General features: G+C 34.9%; 1 protein-coding gene across 1 annotated transcript in view; it reads left to right on the top strand.

The window, feature by feature from the left end:
• Nucleotides 1–19,598, top strand: part of LOC150093808 (protogenin-like) — a 497,946-nt gene extending 478,348 nt beyond the window's left edge. The window contains exon 22 of the mRNA XM_090412521.1: nucleotides 19,062–19,598. Coding sequence (XP_090268647.1) covers nucleotides 19,062–19,598 — 537 coding nt within the window. The remainder of the gene's footprint in view (nucleotides 1–19,061) is intronic.
• The last annotated feature ends 8,388 nt before the right edge of the window (nucleotides 19,599–27,986 follow it).

Below are 27,986 nucleotides of genomic sequence, written 5' to 3'. Positions count from 1 at the left end.
AATGCAAGACTCGAATGAGATGATCAAAATGAGTTGAGATGAGACATTTGTTGGATCTGAACAGAATGATGCAAAAGGAGGAAATGTAAGATAGTGGAGAAAAAGATGTGGTGCTATCTGGAGATTTCATTATTAAAAGTGTAGTTGGTGAGAGGAGGTGCAAGGTCTTTTTTCAGGGTTTAATCACCCCAAAATAATTTGGGTTGAAACATGGTTGGATGAGGATATGTGAAATGCTTTCGAGGGATGAATAGAATTGTATAAAAGTGATGGTTGGCTTTTAAGGATTTAGCATGAATGAGTTGTTGCAATTATCAGAAGAGTGTAATGAATGATACGAACAAGAGATCAGAGGAAATTTGGAAGAATAGGGAATTGGAGCAAAATTAAAGTGTTTTTAAATGGAGAGGAGATTAATGTGAAAGACGAGAATGTAAACAGCTGTGCAAGATAGATGGGGAAATGGGGGGGGGGTCAAGGAGGCATTGTAAGGGAAGTGAATTCTTAACATGAGCTAAGAATTATAAAGATGAGGGGGCAGGAGCAGTTGTGAAGAAGTCACAGAAGTGGGGGGGAGGGTGCATGGGTAGTTCTAGTTATGGACCAAAAAATGAATTGCTATGCTTATTTATGAATGCCAGAAGCATCAGAAATAAAGATGAAATTGTTGCATTAATTGATTTATTCACCAAAAATAATTGTGGTGATACTTGGTTGAATTTACGAGGCTGCTATCCTGATAGGAACAAAAATGGAAAAGCATCATGTTTTTTGTGGTATAGAAAGGACAAGGAAGGGAGAGGAGTTCTGTTGATGAGCAGAGAAATTGCACCTCTGCAAGGTTGATGTACAAGAGAAGAATGGTGGCAATGGTTTTCAGGCATTATAATGTGAGGTAGAGATTGACGAGATATTTAGTTGGATGTTGTATAGGCTGGGGAATGTCGAGTATTATAGGTTATTTTAATTATGATCATATTGATTAGAATGAAGACACAGCATCTTCGGAATAAGGAGAATAAATTCCTAAGGGAGAACTATCCTTGGTAAATATGCATTGGAGGGATGCAACACTTTGAGAGTGTTAGAACTGAAGTCATAAGATGATGTGATTATGAATGGAATGGCTAATCTTACTCCAGTTGGCAAGAGTGACCATAATGTTATCACTCACACTATAGCAAGTCATGGGAACCTCTGCGAGGAAAGGACATGTGTAACTATAAAGCTGGTGATTATGAAAAACTTGTAGACATCTCAGAGCTATAGCATGTAAAGAAATGCTACTTTGAGCACTGATCAAGAGATATTTAATAGCTGGGTGTATTTCAAGATGGAAAAAGTTAAATAAGGTGTGAGCAAAGTGGATGAATGGCTGAATTAAGCATGCAGTCAGAAAAATCTCTACCCTTCTCATCTTCTAAGGACAAGCTTTCCTCTTCAGTTTTTTTGGGTATTTGCATTGCCTGAGTGTAGAAACTGTGAATGAGTTGAAGACATAGTTAGTTGATCTCTCTGTGTGAGTGTACTCCTGCAATGTCTTGACTCCATGGAGGTCTGATGTTAATAATGAACTAAATTTATCAAATATCATAACCTATTCAATTGATAATACCGTAGCCCCTTCCCCTTTACCTGTGGGTTCGCTATCTGCAGTTTTAGGTTTCAGTTATCCATGGTCAACCCCATTTCGAAAATTTTAAATGGAAAATTCCAGAAATAAACAATTTATAATTACATCAGCAAAGTGAATATTAGATCCAACATTATTTCAGATGCCGGATATTTGTGGAAACGAAAGTTTCCACAAATATTCTGTCAATATCTGTCAGAATATGATCCTCGGCATCCCTGAGTTGGCTTAGCTTGCACTACTTGACTTAAGTAGCTAAGGCAACTTGGGGGAATGCCGGGGATTGTTTTCTCGTAAATTCTCAAGTCAACTTAGGAAACTTGCATAGTTTCTACAAATATTCGGCATTTGAAATAATGTTGGATCTAACATCCACTTTGCCTATGTAATTTTACATTGCCGAAATGAAGCCATATGGCTCTTTCTTTTAGTAATGGACAATTCATAAGTTTTAAATTGCACACCATTCTGAGTAGTACTCAGTTATCAGATCGACTGTCTCAGTATCACAGTGCTTGTGTTCAAGTAATCCTTATTTTACTTAATAATGGCCACAAAGTGCAAGAGTAGTGATGCTGGCAATTTGGATATGCCAAAGAGAATCCGTTTTTTGTTGTTAATCTCTTACTGTGCCTAATTTATAAATTAAACTTTATCATAGGTATGTATGTGTAGGAAAAAACTGTGTATATGTGCATATATATATATATATCGGGTTTGCAGTACTATTTGTGGTTTCGGGTATCCGCAGGGTGTCTTGAAACGTATTCCCTGTGGATAAGGGGGGGGACTACTACACTCTAATTAATTAAAAAATAGAAAGGTTCTGTGAGGAAATGGCCATTGCTCCATTTCTGTAAGCATGCAAGAAGAACTTGTAAGCTGCAAAAAATTTAATTATAAAAATATGTAGTGAATTGTCAATATCTGCCAGAATACAGTAGACTCATTAAAATTTAAGGGATTCAAATTTTTCATCCAATAGTGTATGTGTGTGTGTGTATATATATATATATATATATATATATATATATAAAACTATCACTCCACTGCAAAACCTGTAGCAATTCAGTGCTATGTGTGTGGACTAGGATTTCTTTCCTTGGGAACTGGAAAATGTTTCCAGGAACATTAAACAGTTACATTAATTAATTTGTTTATTTTAAATAATGAAAATAATAAGATAATGTATCATGTGAAAGAGTTGCTATGATCAGTAGATAACACAATGACTTTTATACTAAGAGCTAATGAGCCTGGTAATACCACAAATACTGATCAGTATGAGTCTTTGTTTCACTGTATGTATTATCTAGCAATCACAGGCAACTCCTTTTTCATATTATTTACTCATCACTATCCCTGCCATCCTACAGCTTTCCCTTAGTTTACAGCTACTATTGATAGCATGAGTTGCATTTATTTTCTCTTTGCTGCTAATTTTATATAAGATTTTGAATCCTTCAGTATCTGATCCAAAATCATTTGCTTGGTATATTTTATAAAGAACTCAAGTGAAGAAAGTGCCAAATGTAAAAAAAAGTGTAACTCGACATCAATTTGTCAAGGCTGTTCCACAAGTGGATTAATGTGGTGCTTAGATAAATTGACTACATCAGCACTGGCAGGTGGGCAGTGACATCTGAAGTGCAGGGTAGTTGAGAACAGTGAAGCAAGCACTGTACTAGTGAGCAAAAGCATGCATTATTGATGTATTATGTCAACAAGGAGAAAGAAACTCTAGAAGAAATTATGAACATTTGTATTTCTGTTAGTGGATTCACTGTAAATGCAATAACTAGGAGTAACTTCATAAGACAGGCAATATGAGAAAGGTTATTCACTTCCTGAAAACCCTAGGTCAAAGTTAAAAATGAAAGTTCTTACGTGACCCTCCAGGAAGGCCAAGGACTCATCATGGGAGGACACACTACTTCGCCAAATACATCTCTTCCTCTCCACTACCACTTAATTCTCCAACTACGACATACTACCATCAATGGCATCTATCGCGCATCATCCAACAACAGTATTTTTTTTCTGTAAGTTGTGTGTGTTCTGAAGGCCGATTTGTCTGTACATGGAATGAAAAACCCGAATTTACGGGAGAAAAAATCCTGCTACCATCTTATGAGATTGGCTAACTTACCTTCAACTGAAAAAGCCTATATAAGGATTCCCCTTGCCACGACAAGGATCTAACCCAGGTCTTTTCCAATTGAAGGGTGCAATGTTCGTCTATTCTTCCAATTGTGCTACGGCGGCTATATTTATGTTTAACATATCTCTTAATGAGTATTGTTCATCACTAAAAATTGGTGATACCTAAATGTTCATGTAGATGAAGATAAATTTTGGATTTAGGAATGGTAAAAATTTTTGGATCTTTTTCTGAAGAAAAGGCTGTAAATGCAGCACAGTCTAAACTAGAAAAAATTGACCTCAGTATTCAGATGCCTCTCAGATATGAAGGGAATGAAATACCTCCCATGGCCCAGCAGGCAAGTGTTAAGTTCTGAATGAAACTGAAATTTAATACATTTTATGTTTCCTTCAGACTTAACATGCATTAACATTTCTAGGGCCAATATTCATATATCAGATGAATAAAGCTAATTGTAATTCATCAGCAACACTAATAATTAGAGAAACTAGAAAAAACAGTGCTGAAGTTAAATGGAGAAGGAAGGAGATATGGGCTGATGATGAACATTGATAAAACAATGACATAGAAGGGATATATGTGGAATTACAAGGTAGGTGATTATGACAAGCTTAGGAAGAAGCTTAAACCATGGCAATAAACACTGCAGGATAAGGATGTTAATAGTGCATGAGGGATATTATTAAGAGTCATCTAGAGTAAGAAATATTAAATTGTATACTTAAGGTAAGGAGGGTCAAATAGGAGTTAGATGAATGAGTAATATCATTAAGCACGAGCTGCAGAAGAAGAAAATGCTATGGAAAGGTATATAAGGAGAAAGGTGAACAGCATGGCAAGGAAGGCGAAATCAGATTATGAAGAATCTAGCCAAGCAGGCCAAAGGAAATCACAAAGAGTACATTATGTGGCAAATAAGAAGAGGAATGACTATGGAAGGTTAACCTTAATGAGCGATAGTCACGAGGAGACAGAAGCAGATAAAATCCGAGGCATGTCCAAAAAAAATAGACCAAACATTTTAAATAGCGCTCCAACTGGCACAGAGAGTGCGCTGCAGATACTGAGTGCACCTAGCAACTCAGGAAAATGCGTGCCATCACAGAAAGTGCATTCCAACAATGGAAGAAACATTGAGAATGGTGTATCACCAGTAGGGGACATTGCTTGAAATGTTGTAAAATGAGCAATAAAGTCTTTATAGCAAATCATTCAGTTTTTTTTTTTTTTAACACATCTTGTAGTTGAGGTACTGATTGACCACTTAGCAAGGGTATCATCCTAGTGAGGTTACTGCTTTAACATATGTGACAGACACTGATGTGGGAACAGAGGTGGATGAATTAGAGGTTCTTTGGATATTGCAGAATCTCAATGTAAATACATCTGTGTGATTAGATGGGTTATTATTATTATTATTATGTGACATCTCCAGGGAGTCCAAAGATTCATCGAGGGAGGGCACCTACTCTACAGCTCTGTCTCCGCCAACTACAGCAAACTGCACCATCTACATTAATGCCACAGACAATCACAAACATCCATGTCCATGGCAGGATTTGAACCCACAGCCTTTTGGCTGGAGAGCGAATACACTGACCACTCAACCAACCACGCCGGCTAGGGTTTTGCAAGACTGTGCAACAGAACTGGCAATGCCTTTGAATAGACTCTTTAATTAAGTCTCAATTCTGGTAGAGTTCCAAGGGAGTTGAAAGAGGGTAAAATAATTCTCTTGCATAAGGGAGGGTCTAAGACTGTAATAGCAAATTATAGACCGATTGGTATCTCAGGTGTGGTAGTAAATGTACTATAAAAAGTGATCAAAAAGAGAATTCAAGAATGGATAGATAAGAATATGATATTATGAGAGTCAACATGGCTTTTGTGAAGGATCCATCATGCCTTAGTAATTTACTAACTTTTTACAGCTGAGTTGGATAAAGGAAATGGCTACACAATGATTTTGCGAAGTCATTTGGCAGAATACCGCACAGAACTATGTTACACAAATTAGAACAAATGGAGATGGACATGATACTGGTTAAGTGGATAAGAGGGTGGCTGCTGGACAGATATCAAAAAAGTGGTACATGGAGGGGCAGAATCAAGGCAAAAACAGTTGATTAGTGGTGTGACACAAGGTACAGTGCTGGGACCATTGCTGTTTAATTTGTACATAAATGATATGTACAAATTAAACAGCAAAATGTAGGAAATAACTTGAAAGGAAATATTCAGTTGTTTGCTGATAATGCAAAATTAGGTGGAGTAATAGTTAATCAACAATGTGGAGAGCTTGCAGAACGATTTAAATTCGGGGACATACTCCTCCCTATTCACGAATGTCCCCCTCAAAGAAACCTTAGAGCTAATCCAAGCTAAATTTCCTCCCGATATCTCAGCCCTATTTCAGTTTACAATGAACTCAGGCTATTTCGTTTGGCAGGAAAAATTCTACAAACAGATAGAGGGGACAGCCATGGGTTCACCACTTTCCCCACCCTTGGCCAACTTCTTCATGGAGATGTTTGAAGAGAAAGCCTTAAACTCAGCCCCCACAAAAACCTACCATATGGCTTCGCTACGTTGATGATGTTTTTGCTATTTGGCCACATGGCCCGGATTCACTCCTCTCCTTCCTAACACACTTGAACAACCAACACCCTAGAATCAAATTCACCCTGGAAAAAGAGGAAAACAATAACCTCCCCTTCCTAGACACACTAGTCACCCGCCAACCTGATGGAACCTTGGTTTTCTCAGTTTATAGAAAACCCACCCATACAGGCAGATACATTCACCAACAATCCCACCACTCCCCCTCACAACAATATGGAGTTATTAAAACATTATTCAACAGGGCAAAAATAATCTGTTCTAATGATCAAGCCCTAACCACTGAACTAAATCACATCCGTGACACTTTCTCAGCCAACGGCTACCCCCTCCAAAAAATCCAAAAAATACTTAACCCAGTTATCCACAACCCACCACCCCCTCCCCTTCACAAAAAAGATTACTCTAAATCCATCACTATTCCCTACATCAGAGGCACCTTGGAAAAAATCAATAAAATCTTAAAAAAACATGACTTGACCACTTGTTACAGACCACATAGAAAACTGGCATCCCTTATCCGCTCCACCAAAGACCAACCACTTCCCCTAGACCTACCTGGTGTATACCAGGTCCCTTGCAGCTGTAAACTGTCCTACTTTGGCCAAACAGGCAGGACAGCAAATATCAGAATCTCAGAACACAAGGATTACATCCGATTTCACCAGTACAGCCACTCTGGGCTTGCAGACCACGCTCTGGATACTCGCCACAGAATAAGATGGAAGAAAGCCACAGTAATACACCGCAGCAAGTTCAAGTATGAAAGACTATTCATGGAATCAGCCTCGGCCCTTAGGAACATGCCAAACCTCAACAAATTTGGATGCATGAAACTGCCCCAAATTTGGGAAACTTTTATCAGAAGAACTTCAGCCCAAAGGCCAAGAACTACCAATATAGCCCGCCAGGGGGCACCATCAGGACTTTAGGAAAACGCTAGCTTCCTAGCTTCAGTCTCATTTGCTGTTATTAGTACTTGTGTGCACGTGTCTTTGTAGTAAGTTCCCAAGAAGATGGCAACGTGACGTTCGCCGAAATATCGGAAAGTATATATTAAAGTTTATTTAATCTATATTTCTAGTATACGCTGTCAATTCCTTAAATATTAGTTATCATGTTTAACCAGCGTATAAGCCTCTCAACAAGAATAGGGACCATAACAAGGGATCATTCCTGGAAGTTGAATAAAGGTATTGTTAGTAGGAGTGTGAAGACTAGAATTTTTGCTTGGAGAGTTGTAAATGAGTGGAATGAGTTGCCAGAGTGAGTTATGAGTGCTTTATCTGTTAATGAATTCAAGGAGAGGTATGACACATTGTGTGGATAGATTGGGTCTCCCACAATGAGTCTTCAGACTCATTGGAGGTGCCCTTATTATAATAATAATATTCTGAAAGAAAAAAGATGAAAAGGTATTTAAAGGTCAATGGACGACAGCAACTTCACCTACCTAGGGAACAACATGACCTATAATTTGGTGATAGGAGGAATCTTTATATGGTTTTTTTCAATTGAAGGTGAGAGCCGATCTCATACAGAGGAAGCAGGATATTTTTCTATCTGAAAATCAGTTTTTGCATCCTGCATACCGACAAATCAGCCTTGAGAAAACATGCAATTTACAGACAAAAAATACTAGTGGTGGTGGGCAGTAGATGGGTTGGTGTAGATGATGATGGTAGTTCCTCAACACTTTCTCAGCCAATGGCTACCCCCCCCCTCATAAAATCCAAAAAATATTGAAACCAACAAACCACAACCCCCTTCACAACAAGGATTACTCTAAATTCATCACCATTCCCTATATCCGAGGCACCTCGGAAAAAATTAACAAAATCTTAAAAAAAAAAAAAAAACATGACTTGATCTCCTGTTACAGACCATACAGAAAATTGGCACCCCTTATCCGCTCCACTAAAAACCAACCACTTCCCCTAGACCTACCTGGTGTATACCAGGTCCCTTGCAGCTGTAAAGTGCCTTACTGAAGAAACCTACAATAATACACCGTAGCAAGTTCAAATTCGAAAGACTATTCATGGAATCAGCCTCAGCCCTAAGAAACTCTCCAAACTTCAACAAATTTGGTTGCATGAGACTGCCCCAAATTTGGGAGGCTTACATCAGCAGACCTTCAGCCCGTTAGGGGGCACCATCAGGACTTTTAGGAGATCAATAGCTTCCTCACTTCATTCTTAGTTACTGTGTTGTAGTGCCTACGTGCACATGCCTTTTTTGCAAGTTCCTTTTGAAGATAGCAATGTGACGTTGCCGAAATATCGGAATTATTTATTAAAGTGTAATTTAATATATATTCTTATGTACATTGTCAATTCCTTAAGTGATGATTAAAATGGTTACATATATTATTATTATTACTACATAACACCTCCAGGGAGTCCAAAGAATCATCAAGGGAGGGCCCCCCTACTCTACAACTCTATCTCCACCACTCAATCTACCAACTACAATGAATCACAACTACCATCATCTACACAAATGACATCTACCACCCACCACTAGTATTTTCACAGACAATCGCAAACATCCATGCCCACGGGATTCGAACCCCCAGCCTCTTGGCTGGAGAGTGGATATGCTCACCACTTGGCCAACCAGACTTGCAAAATATTAAAGAAACTATATAAAAAAAAATGTCAGAAAAATTGCAAGGTTATTCTGAAAATCACCTCTCAAGAATGAAATTTTATAAAATTATGTAAAAGCAAGAGCATGATTGTGAAAAGATTTTAATTTTAGATTCAAAAGCTGGAATAGCTTGTTGGCAATACTTAAGCATTTTTAGAAATTACATGAGCAGTCGCCAAAGCATTGATTGATATTAAAAGAAAGCTACCTTTTGAATTTGATTTCCATTGTGAAATTGTGTCAAGCCTGCATCAAGTAAAAAATTGGTGCAGAAAAATTCAGCCGTCATAATGCAACTTCGCTAACTGCTGAGGGTATATTCGCTTTCGTAATTGATGAGTTAAGTTGACAAAAGTCCAGATTTGCCAAGAATGTTAAAAATTCTTTAATACAGAGGATTAGTGAGAGAAGAAATACTGCCTTGTTGGGTTGATTCAGTATTTCAACACTAGGAAATAATATATATGGAAATTATACTTCTAATCCTGGATTGCCAACTTTACCAAACAAAGGATCTTTAATTGAATCTGCATAGATGACATTCACAGGGCTTTTCAAGGAAGATGAATCACCATCGAGCTCTTCACGATCAGAAGATAGTCAAGAACTACAGAACTTAGAAGCAGTGATACAATCAAAGACATGATCTATGCATTATTGAATTTTTTTGAATCAGGCTCAGAGTTTAAGCAAGGTTTTGAAACAACAGGGAACAAGCTTCATGTGTACATTCATTTCAGACAAATTATGGAGACTACACCCATGTTAAAAATAATTATTTTAATTTCTCAACATTTCGACCAGTCATCAACTGTGGTATACAAATATATATTTACACAGACAAGCTATATTACATTTCACATAGCATGCCAAAGAGAGAATGATTTGATCAACCGTTATTCTACTGGACTGACCTCTAGTGAGAAAAAAAAATTAAATAAAATAAAATAACTAGCTATATTATATTATTATATATATATTATAATATCTATATTCTATTTATGACAACATCAGAGAACAATTTCATATAGACAGTTTTATTACATCAAATGTGATGTTCTAATTTAACATGACAGTTGTTATGTTAGAGTTTAGATCATGGATTACCTATATCGTATTTATAATTGTCTTTTAGGTAGAAAGGTTATGCGGGTAGAATATGTGCCTTCCATATTCTTGGGATTTTTAGACCATCATTATTGCTAAGATTAGGATGTTGATAAGTATTTCACAGGCCTCCTTAAATTTATGTTCATACCACGTTTTGGTGTGACTGTAAACGACAGCTGCCTTTCCACTCATTTCTATGTAGAGTATTCAGGACATGATCAGAAAGGCCAACTTGACCATAGTTATTAAATTTAATGTGCCGTTTTTTGATAGGAATTGTGCATCCTGAGTGCAAATTTACAGATGCATTGAATACGGTATACTCCAGGATGGGCCAGTGGAGGAAGTTGATCCTTGGATAAGTTGAGTAAGTTCTTTAATTTTGCAGGAAGTTTAAAGGTGGCTTTATGGTTGTATTTCTGTAGTATTCTATTTATTTTATCTAATATCCCTTTAATGTATGGAATGGCTACTGTTTTATTGTAGTCTAATTTATTTTTGTTTTTAGGTGAGGTCTTGTGAAGAATTTTTTTGATAGTATTTTGATTGTAGCCATTTTTTAGGAAGGTATTGCTAATAACTTTTAATTCATCTTTAAGTGCTTGTTCATTGGAGCAAATCTTCAAAGCTCTGCTTTTTAGTGTGTTAATGACACTTAGTTTTTGTGTCGAGTGGTGTTAGGAGTTTATGCTCATATGTTGACCAGTATGTGTAGGTTTATGGTAAAGAATGAAGGAAAGACTGCCAGAAGGAAGACATGTGACAAGTGTGTATATATATATATATATATATATAGAAAAGGAAGCATGTTCTACCTTTCAATCTCAGTTGTGAATTGTATGTGTTTATGTTGTTTGTTTAGGTGGCTGAGGAAAGTATCTTTCTGGCAGCCATGGAACCGGATAGCGAAAACATCGTTAACGTATTTAAGTCAGACTTTTGGTTTTAAAGGAGAGAATTCTAGAGCACGTTGCTCAAAAACTTACATATAAAAGTTAGCAATTGCAGGTGGGGAGATTATGGTGAGCCCATGGCTGTGCCTTCTTTTTAGGTAAAAAGTGTTTTGCCACACAAATTGCCAGAACATAGTACATGTGCAAAGAGCGCTGTGATATCGGGAGGGAATTTGTCCTATAAAAGAAAAATGGTTTCATCACTGATTGGGACATTTGTGAAGAGGGCTATCAAAACTGACTAATGAATCACTTTTTTCCAGTGCGATATCTTTGATTTTGCTTACAAAGTGTTGTGAACGTACCGGAGCAGTACATTCTGTTTGCGAATTGATAGGTGCTCTTGTCTAAGACTGATTTATTCATGATAATTCTATTTTTTCGACCACCGACTTTAATTCAGTAATAAAATTAAGACTGTGATGTATTGGCCAAAGATTTTAATAACACTTTAAGCCGACTAGTTTTGCCAACTTGACTGTTGGCTTCGTCTGGGCATACATAACGAAACATAAACGAGTACTAAAGTTATATAAATTCAAAAGCTGTGTTACATCAAATGCATGGAGCGTTTGATTAACGCTCTTTTTCTACGTTTAGTACTTGTTTGTTTCTTTCTTGACCTGTTTTGAGCTGTTTTTGTCACCTTATGTATGCCCAGACGAAGCCAACAGTCAAGTTGGTGAAACTAGTCAGCTTAATGTGTTATTAAAATCTTTGGCCAATATATCCCAGTCTAATTTTATTATTGAATTAATGTATTCATTTTTTCTGAATGTGTTGTTCAGTTTAAAATAACTGTTGCACTGCCTTTTTCGCCTCTAGTGATTACGATGTCCGCGCGATTAGCCTAGTGGCTGTGCACTTTGCAACCACATGACTGGGGAAGGAGTGTCCCAGGTTCGATTCTGTCGAAGACGTGAGGAATTTGAATATCTTCCTCAGCCATAGCCAAGTTAGCCGGTCTTGGGTGCAGGCTGTAGGGTTTTTCCCGCCAGTTTATTTGGCGTTTTTCATCCCGCAAACCGGCCCATGAACACACACGAATCTACAGCCATAAATACTTACCCCCCCCCCCCCCCCAATGAGGGGGCTCAATTTGCCCCAATAGGGATGGGGGAGAAAAAGGGAGGAAACTCCATACAAATAAAAAAAAAAAGTGATTACGATGTCCACATTTGATTTTAGCAATTTCTCAGCTGTCAATTCAGATTTGGTTAGTTTGCTAGTTATTGTTTTCGTATTATTTAAATTTAAAATGTTTGAGGTTTCCTAACATATTTTTGCTAGCTGTGGTAATTGGGAGAAATCTGAAGCTTCTTTCAGTATGGTATATAAAATCTAGTTTATTAATCATCCTGGGTGCCACAGCAGAAATTTAAGCTTTTGCTGAGTAGCAAGAGTTCGTCATTGTTCACGGCATGATTAGATAGTTGATCACATGACTGTCCACTGAAGGCAGTTGGTGGAGAAATTCAAATTTGTCCATTGGCTTTCTGAATATTGTCAATCTTTAAGTCTATGGAATTTGGATATGAGTTTTACTTTCTTTGTTTCAAGGATATGATTAACGGAGTTGTCCGTAATCCTCTCAAGGATGTCCCAAATATCTGGATTCAAACAACTTAAAAGTTCAGATTTTAAATTCTGAATCTGATTTTGAGATGTTTTTTTGAGTAGTTTGAATCTGCTCTCTGATGACAACAATATTCAGAAAGCCAACGGACAAATTTGAATTTCTCCGCAGTGAATGAAAACAGTCAATGGTTGTTGTTATCACCGGCACGAGCTGGTGATAACAACAACCAACCAGAAGTAAGTGACATCAGGAGCTACCATTTTGAATCAGAAAGATCCTTTTCTGCAGCTGGTTTATTTATTACCAAGTTGAGAACTCAAGTGATAAAAGTTTTATCACTTATTATAACATAAAATATATTCGAATCAAATATGTTGGCATAAGAGGCATTTTTTAATGCTTTTTTTTTTTTTTTTTTTTGTAAATAAACTGAATTATAAATAATTGCAAATAATTATAGTGTTTGATAAATTCTTGATATACAAAGGAGAGCATTCTGCTTAATAGCTAACCCTTCCCTCACAGGCTCTATTCAGTCACTTTCTCATAGGTGCTCTGTTTCTGCACTGTGCCTTTTCTATAGGTACTTTCATGGGCATTGCTTATCTGAATTGGCTACTACAATGGCTACCACTCCACTTTAATCTAACCATATAAGAACTAGAGTGACCATTAACTCATAGAATGTCCAACTCCAAACAAACTTCTCATCTTCCTTCATTTATCTCAATTGTTCGGAGCAATCTTCTCCATCCCATTTTTTCTCACCAACTACAACCTCCCACTTTTTGAGAAACATATCAGTTGGTTACTTCTTTCTCCTCATTCACTTATCCAGATGTGGCACTGTCTTGTTATAAGTCCTATGACCTTTCATGTGTGAGGGGTGTCATCATTAAAAAAAAGGGGGGGGGTGACTAATTACTAAACTTAGTTCCATGTTAAATAATAAAGCTCTTAAGCTCAAGAAATTGGTTCTTCTGAAGTTCCAAAATATACAACCATTTCTCATATATTCAGAAACCCTAATGTGGACAGATATAAACTTGAAGATCATGTTATTCAGTGCTGACAAGTTCAGAAAAAATAGGGAAAAAAAATTTATTTTTTGGCTATAATCAATGCAAAGATTGCAGCCTAATGAAAGAAAAAATGCAAAATGCTTTAATGTGTATGTTAAATGTGCATTAAATGTATATGTGAATGTTAAATATTCGTGATTGGTATAATTTTGAAAATTTTAATTAGGAAAGTCGATGGATTTTAATAACATAGTTGCAAAATCATAAACTTAATACAAATCACAGTGAAGTATATAATGAAACAAATACAGTAGAACTTGGTTATAACGAATTCCACGGGACCGCATATATTTGTTCGTAATAACCGTTATTCGTTATATCCAAGAAGCTCATAATTTGAGCGAATTAAAAATGTTTTCAGATTTTTCTCAGCATAGGTATATTGGGTAACATAAATACATATGTGCATACATACATATAAAGAACAAAAATTTATTTTTAAAACTTCACATTTTTACATAAAAAATCATCAAGCGTGCTTTGCACAAGACGCATATTTCATACGTTTGAAATTGTTCCTTATACCACTAAGATGCTTGAATGTGTCATCTGAACTTACAGATCGCGATTCCATAAATCTTGTTAAAATGTGTAAAGCACTTTCTGCTTCACACCAGGTAACGATTTTCTCATCATTGCTATTTTCTTCCTCGGAGTCACTACTACTATTATCTTCTTCTGGTGTATGAGAGATTTGTTTTAAGATGTCAGCATCTGTCGGTATATCCGAAGTTGCGATGCCATTATCAATGTCTATAAAATTATCAATCTCTGCGCACATTTCAAAATTGTTCAAGTTTCGTGCTTTTAACCATGCTGATAACAGTAAGTTATCCTCTTCATCTCTTCAGATTCGCACTCATATTCCGCAAGACCGGCTTTCTTAAAACAGTTTTGTATCGTAGATGATGACATCACATTCCAAGCATCACTCATTAAACGTATTGTGTGAAGTACACTGATCTTCGAGTCGTAAGCATAAGCATTTTCCGTGGATTTTTCTGTGCGTTCCAAGACTAACAGACGACGAAATTGGGATTTAAAACATTTAATTACGCCTTGATCAAGTGGTTGCAAGACAGATGTCACGTTCGGTGGCAAAAAAACAAGTTTTATGTTTGTTAAATTAGCCACTACAGGATGGGCAGGACAGTTGTCTATCAATAACAGAATTTTCGGGTTTTCACTGCGAAGATTTTTATCCCACTTAAGAATTTCATTTTCGAAAATTAAAGATGTCATCCAGGCCTTCTTATTCGCTGTATAATCAACGGGAAGTTTCTTTATGTTTTTAAAGCATCTAGGCTTTGCTGATTTTCCAGTTACAAGAAGCTTTCTTTTATCGCTACTGGTCATGTTCACACAAACTAAAACCGTGAGTCTATTTTTGATAAGTTTTCCGCCAATGCACTTTTCGTTTTTAAATTGAAAAGCTAAATTATAAAAAACCCCTGCTTTGTCTGCATTATAAATGTTGTTGTATCCATACCTTCGTTCGATGTCCGGCCATGCATTCTTCATCCAGTCAGAAACAACGTTTTTGTCAATGGAAGCCTCGCCACTTACTTTTGCATAGACAATATTGTTTCTGTTCTTAAAGCAATCAATCCACCCATTGTTGCATTTAAAATCGCTATAACCAAGTTGAACAGCAAATTTTTCGGCTTGAACTTTCAAAATTAGTCCGCTAATAGGTAAGCCAGCGGTTCTTTGCACTTTAAACCACGAAAGAAATACCTCGTCAATGTCACTTTTATTACACTTTTTAAGTTTTTTACACTTTGATAAATTGTTTTCAAAAGCTTTCAAAGTCAACTCGCGATTCTTCCAAATTGTTGATATTGTAGATGGGGACAAACCATACTTCTTTGCTACTGTCAGATTTGATTGGCCATTTTCCACCTCCTGTATAATTTCTACTTTTTCGGAAACCGATAAAATTTTCCGTTTGACTCCCGACATTTTTCCACAACCAGAAAATGCGTAGGTACGAAATGTCAGTAAAGGAACGACTAGCGTGTATCATTCGTTCGTTATTACCGTGAAACAAATTCGTAATAAACATGAAATACATGCATTAAATCAAATATAATTCAAATATATCTTCAAAATTATTCGTTATAAACGTGAATTCGCTGTAACCGTGATCGTTATAACCGAGTTCTACTGTATATTGAATGAAACTGATGGATATTTAAAAAAAAGATGTTTTTCTTCAAAATTGATATTATCCACATTTGCAGAAAATAATTATCAAGAATGTAAATGTAACACAGTGTATTTTCCGTAATGACACACAATCATGGAATCAAATTAAATGGGTATAGATTTGCTCAAAACAGTTATGTACTAAATCTGTTAAATTAACTGCTCTGTTTTATGAATATATTAAATCAATCATTTATTAAAAACTGTCAAGTAGTAATGAAAAAAATAATTGACATTTATTGTTATTATTACACACAACTGGTATACCATCTACACTATCCAATCTTCCATGGACACACAATGCCATCTACCACTCACTAATATTATTTTTTGCCTGCAGATAATTGTGTGTATGTATGTATGTGTGTGTGTGGGGGGGGATCCTCGGGCTGATTTGCTGGATTGAAAACTCAGGTTTTCAGTAGGAGAAAACCCTACTATTGTACGCCCACACTTCATAGAACCGAGCTAGAATCTACTAGATGGAAAACTCAGGTTTTCAGTAGGAGAAAACCCTACTGTTGTATGCCCACATTTCATAGAACTGAGCTTGGCAATGTGCCGAGAATATCAATTCATGCTGAAGGGGAGAAAGAAATAAAGGATGTATGAATGGTCAGCAACATGCAAAATCACATGCTTTATATGTAAATTTTCCAACTGTTGTACAAGCAAAATAGTTATCGTTCTAAGAACTAGAATTTTCATAAAAGAAAAGCTAATTTTCCCATGTATAATAATAAACACATCCCACAAAACGCATTGATTACTCTAATATCGGAATGAATTCTCCTTCTTCTGACATGCACAGAAGTGTCTCACATCTGTGGGCGTACAGTACCTCTGTATGAGATCAGCTATCTCACCTTCAGTTGGAAAAGAAAAGTCCATATATAGCATCCTCTCGTCATGATAAGAATGATGCTCGAGTCTTTTCCATCCAGAAGGCATAATGTTCTGTCATTCTTCCATGCTGTGGAGGTGTTATATATAAAAATTATTATGCTATTATGGTGAAATATATTTGTAATTTTATTATATTTGTACTGTAGAAAAATGCATGTTTAAGAATGTTTTTTAAATATTGGTGTAATATGAAGTACAGACTTTCCCTAATCATACAACATGTTAGGTTCCAGGCTACTGTCATATAGCAGATTTTGCCATAAAGTGCATCATTACTTACTCTTTTTTTTTTAATAATTATTTTAAATAATTTTTTTATCCATACACTTTTTACAGTTGTTCCTTTGAACTCTAATAGCATAATCATATACTTCAGCTGTGACCGAGACCTAAGTTAATATACGCAATTTATGATTCATTATTGTGATTCGTGTTTTAAATACAGTTAAGTCTGTCTCTCTGATGATGTCCATGTAACATTGGATGAAATATACTGAAGTTTTTGAATCAAATTCTATATATTTTTTGTTATATGTGTAAGCTGTGAAAGTTATTTAAATGTCTAGTCACATTTTCCATTAAAACCATTCTGTAATGTACATTCCTTTAACCTCTCAGCATATCCATCATTCCAGTCTCGATATTGCCTTAATCACTTGTCACTTGACTTTCTCCGATATTTCCACATTACAATGAAAATTATGTGACCATATCTAATTTGAATTATTTATTAGTAAATTATAATTTACTAAATAAATAAGTGGGTGGTCTGAAAAGTTCTCGGCCTAATGATAAAAAAAAACGAATTTATAATTTCAAAATTATTTCTATTTTTCAACATAGACATACATTTATTCCAGCGATGTTCCACCGCCATTATTCCGTCCATTAGTGCTTCTCAGTAAGATCTGCAAAATACCTCTCTACACCTCTTGATTCGAAGAAAAACGCTGACCAGTGAGGAAGAGTTTTAGTTTTGGGAAGAGATAGAAGTCCGAGGGAGCAAAATCTGGGGAATAGGGTGGATGCTCCAACAATTCATAGGACAGATCCCTTAATTTTCCCATTGCCAAAACACCTTTGTGGGCAGGTGCATTGTTCTGATGAAAGGTGATTATTTTTTTTCTGCAAACTGGATTTTTTCGTCTGGTCTGGTTAAAAGATCGAAATAATATTCTCCCATTATTGTTTTACCTTTTTCAAGATAATTAATAAACAAAATGCCTTTAGCATCCCAAAACACCGATGCCATGACCTTTCCTGCTGATGGAACCGACTTTGTCTTCTTTGGTGCTGAACAACCAGCTTCTGTCTACTGTTTGGATTCTGGTGTGTAATGTTGAATCCAAGTCTCATCCACAGTAATAAATCGATGCACAAAATCAGTTTTATTCTTGTTAAAATGCTCCAAGCACTGTTCAGAGATTTTCATGCAAGTGCATTTTTGATCTGCTGTGAGCAAGCGGAGCAAAGCTTTTTCATTTGCAATTCTTCATGCAAAATATATTCTACACGTTCTTTTGAAATGCCTATAGTCTCAGCAATTTCACGCACTTTGACTTGCTGGTCATCCAATACCATATCATTCACTTGATCAATGATTTCTGGTGGTGTTACACTTTTTGGATGCTCTTCATGTGGATCATCTTCAAGGCTGGTACAGCCACATTTAATCTCGGCAGCCCATTTCTTAATTGTTGAAAATGAAGGAGAAGAGTGCCCATAAACTTTTATGAACTTCGGATGAATTTATTTTGGTGTTAAACCTTCTTTTACAAAGAATTTTATAACCATATGATACTCAATTTTATCCATTTCAAGGGATACAGACAACACTTTTGCTTCAGATTGCTGTATAAAACAAACTACTTGATAGAATGACCTACAGTTTCACATGGATGCTTATGACAGATGTACCAACTTAAGGAAAAAAAATCTCGCCAATAGTGCTGCCATTTATGATCAAGCTGAGAACCTTTCAGACCTCCCTCGTAATAAAAATTCATTATCAGAAAAAGAAATCCTAGAATATTTTTTAAATTGTTTCATGTAAAATTAATCTCTAAAATTTGTTACAAATATTTTAAATTAGATGTAATAAAAAGCGTGTACTATTTTTCATTCATGTATTTTTTTTTTTTTTTTTTTTAATTAGTTTGCTGTTTCAGAAACTGACAGTTGCCCTCCTGTTACAAAACATCATGTCCGGTATACAACATCTGACTGCAGAGTAAAAGAAAGATGGGGAGGAAGTGATGCTCATTTTCCACCTCTCTTGCCAGATCATCACACAAATGATAATCAAGCTGGATGTTCTCTAAAAACTTCTAATTCATCTGACCATCTGTCTAGTTTTGCAATGGAGGAGGAAGAGGAAGAAGAAAAAGAGCCTGATTCACTAAGTGCTGTAAAGTTTGCAAAACATGGTAGCTTCTTAACAAGGACTGATGTTGCATTATTAGCTTTGCCTGAAAGTGATGCATCAGTGCTACAGCCTTACAGCCAGCAAGAAAAAAGTGACCATCATTCTCAGACTATTGTGCCATCCTCACAAATCTCTCTTGCACAACCTCAGGAGCAGACGATTCCAGATTTACGGCACACAGACACATCATCATTGCCTACAGACAACATAACTGCATCCTCCTCCTCTGCAGGCCCAAGCCAGTCATTTAATATATTGCCTCTGTAAACAGACAGTTTTCACCAACATTATGTGTCATTTAGACTCTGTTGTATAAACCTCTTATCAGCCATCATGACCAAGTAGTGATTACTCCTCATGCTAATAGCACTACAGTGACTCAGTCAGAATTTTGGAGGATCTACCTGGTCTCTTGTATTTTCTTTTTTCTGTTCATTTTCCATTTTAAATTTTTTTTTTCCTTTTTTTGATAGAAGCGGGTATTTTTATGGACTTTAATATTTATGTTATTAATAATGTACATACAATTTTATACTTCATTACTTGTATAACATACATTTATACTGTTCCCGATCCACCACGTATACGTATTTCAATTTTATCAGTTTTTACACGTGTACCAGAATCTTCTAGAATCCCCTAGGTTGAGTAGACTGCCCTTGTTACATGTTAAAGCACAGATCAGTTGGTTGGTTGGTTGGTCAGTCAGTCCTTCAGTGCCCTCCAGTGACAAGAAGATGTAGCATGCAACTCAAATTCTTGGATGTGCTTCCAGTTTGTTCATTAGTATTACAGAGGTGTGGATCCAAGCAGCCCACTCTGTTCCTTTTATAAAATACCTAGCACTAAAAATAAAAAAATTAAAAAAAAGTGTTAACAAAAATTTTTAATGGGCCTGCAGAGGTATAAATACAGATGGTGCAGCTTCTTCAGTGCCATGGGCTTTATTACATCTGGTCAATCTGAAACCAGAATTCTTCTGAAGTGACAGTCGTTGACTTGTTAAAATACATTCCATAAAACTTGGTATTGTAAAAATGGAGTATAGCAAAAGCACTGAAAAGGTATGAAATCTTTTTTCTACTAGTTTAAAGAAACAAATGCAATTGTTATGACTAGCTGAATGTACAAATTACTGTTCACTTTACTTGCTATGGAAATACAAACTTTCTCCTACAGTAGTATATTTTCAGTTCTAACTTTTACAAAAATGGAAAACTGTAATATCAACTAAATAATTCATTACTTTGTAGTGAGTGTTATATTTAATCCTCCTCTATTTTCATTCTGAATGTTATGCAGCATGTCATCTTCCAGTCGCCATGTAAGGCATAATTACATTTTCATTAGTGTGTGTGTGTCATGTGTACTCTTAAAAAAAAAAGTAAATTATAATACAGCCATTACAACACATTTATTTTTTTTAAGTAGATGCTGCTGCTTCAATTTATGTTCAATTTATACTTTTAAATATGAAATTCCCATTTTAACTCTAAAAGGAAAGAGAAACTAATTTCTATAAATCAAGTTCTTATTGATTAGTTGTCAAAATCAGTGTATTTCTAGAGAGAGAGAGAGAGAGGAGAAAACATTATTTTCTTATTTCTTATTATGAATATGAAAAAAAAAAATCCTCAATGAGTCTTTGGACTCCCTGGAGGTGACAAATAATAATAATAATATATATATATATACTATACGCCCACAGATGCGACACTTCATGTCAGAAGAAAGAGAATCCATTCCGATATTAGGATAATCAATGCGTTTCGTGGGATGAGTGTTTATTATTATACATTGGAAAATTAGCTTTTCTTTTATGAAAATTCTAGTTCTTAAAGTGGTAACTATTTTGCTTGTATTTTGCTCGTCGTCGTCTGGTAGCATCCTCTAGCAAGAGGGTTGCAGCAGATGAGCAGCTCTTCTCCATTTCTCTCTGTCTGTCACTTCCATCATTCTTAAACCAGTCCATTCCACGATGTCATTAAACCTCTCTCTAGTTGGTCTTCCACGTCTTCTCTTCCCCTCAACTTTCCCTTGTAATATAGTTCTTGTCAGGTGTCCCGAAGAACCTCTCAGAAGATGTCCTGCAAATCTAGTCTTTCTTTGCATAATATTCTTTAACAGTGTTCTTTCCATCCCAACTCGTCTTAAAACTTCTTGATTTGATATTCTTTCTGTATAACTAATCTTTTCCATCTTTCTATAACAGCACATTTCCAATGCATTAATTCTTTCCATATCTCTCTTTCTTAGTGTCCATGACTCACTTCCATAACTTGCAATACTCCAAACTGTTGCTTTAACTATTCCAATTCTAACGCCTATTTTAGTGTTCTTGTTTATTAAAATTCTCTTCATTTCCATAAATGCCGATTTAGCTTTGCCTATTCTATTTCTAATGTCCAACTCTGAAGTTCCTTTCTCTGAGATCCAGCTACCTAAATATTGAAATCTTTCCACTTCTTCTAAAATCTTTCCTCCACATCTTATTTTTACATTATCTCCTATTTTTCTACCCATTATCATTATCTTGGTCTTTTTTGTTTTACTTTGCTTGTACTGCAGTTGGAAAATTTACATATAAAGCACGTGATTTTGCATGTTGGTAACCAATTCATACATCCTTTATTTCTTTCTCCCCTTCAGCATGAATTGACTATTCTTGGCACATTGCCAAGCTCAGTTCTATGAAGTGTGAGCGTACAATATATATATATATATATATATTGTACGCTCGCTAATCAAGCTAATTTTCTGACGTTGCAATAATAAATACTTATCCCACAAAACAGATTGATTACCCTTATTATCAGGATTGATTCGCCTTCTTCTGATATGCACAGAAATGTTGAGGGATCTCTCATCTGTGGTTGAATTATAAATGCTTAGAAGGGTATTATCATTTACTTAGTCAATAGCAAAATTATTTATGCTGGTCTCTAAAACAGCAAGCTGTATATAGTGCTGCTAGAGGCAAATAAGAGACAGATAGAGAATATTGTTTGTTTTTTTTCTTCTTCTTCCAGATTTTGTAAATGATATTAAATTGTGCCAAGCAGGCTTGAATAATATCTAAAATCCATTGAACTGGTTTTTTTTTTTTTTTTTTTTTTTTTTTTTTTTTTTTTAATACTGTATATTTTATCTCTATGAATTGTGAATTAGCCATGTACAAACATTTTCTGGTATAATTGTTATTCATCAGACTCATATAAATGTTAGTCTTTGTTTATTATTTATTTTAAGAGATAAAGTGTGCATTACAGGTACATAGTAATTTCTTAATCCAAAAATGCCCTGATATAATTTTTTTTTTTTTCTAATTGCATCTTAGGTAGCAATGTTTAAAGATTTATTTTGAACGTGTATAAAAATTTGTGATGTGCATACTTATTTTTCAGTTTAGCCTGGAGCTGTGGCTATTTCTTTTCTACCTCAGGCTCCAGACTGTTTTTAGATCTGGCAGGAAGAACATTTCCAGTGTTTATCATTGTCATTGACTACATATTTCTTCTTTAAATGACCAGTGACATTCCTTTGTATTAGCTTGACATGTTCAGCAGACTGTTATTTCAAGGACAGATAATGCTTCAGTTTCCATTAAAAGAAATTGCTATTCTATATAGAAATTAAAATATTTGTCCTCAGTTAAGGAAAATGCAAGTAGTTTGAAACATTACCAGATTATATTGGAATATGGTCTTTATCCATAATGATTGAACAGAATGGTAGAATTTAAAATTAAATCAAGTTTTTCATTATGTATTTTGTAATTTTATGTTATGATGTAACCTTTATCTATTGCAGTTTTATTTTTCCATCCCTTTTATTAATACAACTAAGCATTGTTTTTGTGCCAGTGTCTTCTTGTCATATGAGGGCTTGTTCTCTTATTAATATAAGAAAACATAAACCTTGTTCTGGGAACAGGGAAACTAGCAGAAATGTTTGTCTTGTTCAACTCTTCACACATGTCTAGTGCCTTCATAGCAAGGAGGCAGTTATATTTATTTTTACTTTTGCAGTAAAATATCTGTTATATCAATGGATCAACTGTAAGTCTTTATTTGCAGGTATTTTTTATACTAGGATAATATAGTATTTGGGGTGCTATTCATATTAAAATGAACTGTTGACAGGCTTAATTACCCACAAAATATAAATTTCACTTATTGTAGTTTACAGCTAGTTAGTAAATCACATAGATAATGCTTTAGTTTCCATCTAAAGAAATTTATATTCTATATAGAAATTAAAAAATTTGTAATATTGATATATGGAAAAGGAAAGTAGAAAACTATTTTAATTTGATGTGTGTGTGTGTTATATTAAAATAACTAAATTCCACTTATTTTTTAGGCATGAAAATACTGTAGGAATGCATTATAAAATTCTTTTGATATTAATTATTTATGAAACAGCTTAGCAACAACAAAACACCAGTGAAAACATTCAAGAATAGTTCTTTAGTTGTATTCTAATTAACAACAGTATTAATAAAAGCACAATTGAATATAAAAAGATAAGCCGAAATTTGAAACGTTTTTATATCATGTTTTTTGTCTTAGCCCGGAACTCGGTGGGCGCCAGGGGTGGAGCCCCCCCTAGTATATATATAAAATTTATGATCTTTGTAGTCTTAGCCATGCCTTTCTTCAAAACATTTGAGATATGATATACATAGGTATTGTGGTATTTCGAAATTTTTACAGCCAATATACACTAAACCATTTTTTGCAAATAGCTTTGAGGAAAGGGTGTTTTATATTTTAAAACTTATCATTTTTATGGTCTTTTTTATTTGTTAATGTTTAAGTGTATTTAATATATAATGTGTTATCTAATATATATGTGTTATGCATTATATGCGTTATCAGTGTGTCAATATCTAACTCTAGCTTTTCAGTAATACTCTGTTGCATTTTTTAGCATGTTATGCTTGTAATTTTATGTAGGTTGAATGAAATACTTTTTTTTTATTACCCTTCTAAATATGTGAATCATAATATTTATAAATATACATGCTGCAAGTAATATTATTATCCAAAAATAAATATTTAAAATCGGGCCTTTTACTTTGTATAATTAACATGCAAATTAAAGTTAGTCATTGGTGTTTGGTCTAATGAGTGGAACAAATGTCAGAGGGTGTCCTCATCGTGAGTGAGCCGATAATATTAAAGACTGATGTGGGGGAATCAAGAATTAAGCCATATTGCAGTGAACAGGCGTCACTGGTACAATATGGTCACTGTGGCATCAGACACTTATGGGCTCTATGTCCATGGTTTGTGATGATGATGATTACACATTTGCCTGAATGCTGATTGTATTAAAATTCCATATTTTATTTTCTTGAAAACATCTGAAAATACAATTTATGGGAAATGGAAAAAAAATTAACTAAGTTCTTATCTTACACTTGCCCATGCATACATAGTAAAAGAAACAATAAGCTTAAATATGAATAGTTTACTTTAATATTCATTATTTGGAACATTTGTGTGTATTGTTTGGTCTTTCATTATCTTTATTCTAATATTTTAATATGAATGTCAGTAATTTTACCTATAAACTCCCCCCCCCCCCCATATTCTTATAACTTTCATCTCAAGTATAGAAATGATTCAGTGAAGTCATAAGAAATGTGTATTTTTTGTGCCCTAGCATTCCTCAGGATTTATTTGATAATACAAATAGCCTGCATCCCGAGCTCTAAAACTTGAGCACTAAGGCATTCTCTTGTTGAAAAGCTTTTAGACTATTTCATAGAAATAATTGATAATTACCAGAAACTTATTATTTGCTGATGTAGTCATCTCATTTTTTAACATACTATGAATATTACAAACTGCTATTGCATTATCTTAACTGATCAGTTCAGTCCTAGCAGTGCAATAGGATTCTTGAATAGCAAGTGGTTTCATTCACAGCCAGGGGCGGCTCATGCATAGGCACTGCGGAACTGCAGCACCCCCAATTTTTCCCGATATATAAATATATTTATTCATTTATTTATATTTGCTTGTAATATTTAATTTTATCATCAACAGTCCTATACAATTCTCTTATTTTGTATAAAAAATAATAAAAATTCATCTTCTAGCACTTAGGGGGATGAGGGATGCTAGCGGCACTGTGGTTAACACAGTATCATATTGCTATGCTCGCAAGCATATGCACATCATAGTGAGATGTGAGCTATTAGCGTAATGCAGCACTGTTCATCATGCAGTTCCACTGTTATTTATATGCAGTTTGCGCCAGTAGTAGAGTGTTCGTAGTGCTTATCGTGTTTACTCCGTTTCTTTAAATATTTGGACATTACAATTAAATCCTTTAATTGCAATGTCCAAAAATTGTAAATTCATTCCTTTAATTATAATTAAAGGAATGGATTTTATTTTTAAGTAATTTTGAATTATACTAAACTGTATAATTTTATATAATAAACAATATTTTTTCATGAAACAAAACAAGAAGAATATATTTTATTTTTAAGTAATTTTGAATTATACCAAACTGTATAATTTTATCGATAATAAACAATATTTTATTATGTTTAATTTTTTAAAATTTTTTTACTATAATTTTGATATTTTATCCAAACACGTATACACTGTACTTACAATGTGTATGTATATTTTGAAAGTTGCATCACCCCTATGATTTCATTCTATGCCACCACTGTTCACAGCGATTCATTGTATACCAAACATGGTCTCTATGTTAATGACTCGAGTACAAAACCTCCTAATCCAAAAGAATATTTTCATTTGAAATTGAACAAAATGAACTATCACCTGTTTATATCTAGTACAATGTGGAGTGAAAGTGGAGGCAAGACTTATCACAAGAGGTCTGCTTGAGACATTGCAGTCTATTGTATTACTTACAAAACTCATTTACTGTTTGCACTCTCACCATCCTTTCAGGTAGTGCATTCCAGAAAAGTAACAGTAACAGCAGTACGTTTGTATGGAAAGATGTGGATTTGAATTCTATCTAGCATGTAAAGAACTTTTATAATGACTATTCTAATAAGCTACTCACTGATGAAGCCTCAATTAAAGGCTGAAACTGGTCTGGGTAGTGACCTTCCACCATAATGTAATAACAGCATACATTTCCTAGGAAATGTGTTTTACATTATGGAAAATACCAAGAATAGCGATCAGAACTTGACCACCTTTGCTGCGAGTTGCCCGAGTTTGTACTACGTACTTGGACAACATGCATTAGCTCATGCTAGTAGTCACCGATACTTTATAGTTTACTATACTATATTCGGCATGAAACTCTCTGATTCCAATCTTTGAGTTTCTTATTCGGTTTTAAAACAATGTGGGATTTAATATCCCCTTAATTTAAATAATGTTTATATCGCCGAAATGAAACCTATTGGCTCTTTATATATTTAAGTAACTTTATAATGACTTTTCATCTGAAGGTGTCATCCAGTCTCATGTGAAGATAGTAAGGTTTCCCTCCCAAAAATTAAGTCTCTCCCCCATCTTGCAAATTGGACAAATGTATCAGTGAATAAATGCAGTTAACAGACTTAATATACAGCTTTCATTGCCTTGGTTCTTTGAACTGGGATTGCAAAAATAAATTTTTAAAAAAAATCTATAAAATAAAAACTACTCGATCTCTCTTGTTCCTTTTACAACCTCTAGATATGCTCCTTATTTCTACCATTTTGAAAATTCCCTTGATTTCCATCTTCTTTCAAAAGTTTAAATGACTCTTACACTTTGGTCTTCTGTCTACCTGACTATAGGTTACATGTCATCAGTATTATGTTCATAGTTTTCACTGGCTCTAAATTTTTTTTGTTACCCACCTTTACACCCTCACTAATTTTTTTTTTTTTTTTCCCATTCAAATCACAAGCAACATCCCACTAAGCATCCTGTCTTGTCCACATTTGCCTTACACCATATAATCCCCAAGCTGCCATTACTGTTTTCCTGCTGGTACTCTACCCTGAGAGAGAGAGAGAGAGAGAGTGATCCCTTGTTTTTATCATTTCAAAAGCAAATAATGCTGCCAAATGTTTGATGGAAATGGATTAGTTCAAATGGTAGGCAATTTCCTATTTGCATAATTTTTATTGAGAATTCTGTACCCTGGAATGATAGAAAATGAAGTGAAATGTGGAAACATAAATTTTAATGTTAAAGAGGTGGTTTTCACTGTATATTCAAATATAATTGGTCTTTATTATTTGACACCTCCAGGGAGTCCAAGGACTCATTGAGGGAGGACACCTGCTCTACAACTCCATCTCCATCATTCAATCACCTACTGACTGCAACTACACCAACACCATCTACTGCTGACCACCACCACTGGTATTTCTACAGACAATCACAATCCATGCAGGATTCGAACCTGCAGCCTTTTGGCTGGAGAGTGGATATGCCATCCACTCTACCAGGCAGGCTCTATTATTTCTTTTTCAGTAAAGATTTCCAGTTGATTTTAATGATTGAATTGAAAGCAAAACTGTATTAATTTGATACAGATAGTTATTTTTGAGTTTAATTTTTTTTTTTTTAATGCAGTCATTTTGATTGCATTCATTGGTGTCACAGATAATCTACACTGTAGCACATTTTTACTTCTCAAAAGCTTCTATATGGCTAG

The sequence above is a fragment of the Typopeltis vanoorti genome, chromosome 23, assembly GCF_054136105.1.
Source record: "Typopeltis vanoorti isolate ZY-2024b chromosome 23, IOZ_Tvanoo_1.0, whole genome shotgun sequence".
In the NCBI taxonomy this organism is placed as follows: Eukaryota; Metazoa; Arthropoda; class Arachnida; order Uropygi; family Thelyphonidae; genus Typopeltis; species Typopeltis vanoorti.
Note: the sequence above shows the minus strand (reverse complement) of the source record. Positions and strands in the feature narration are given on the sequence as shown.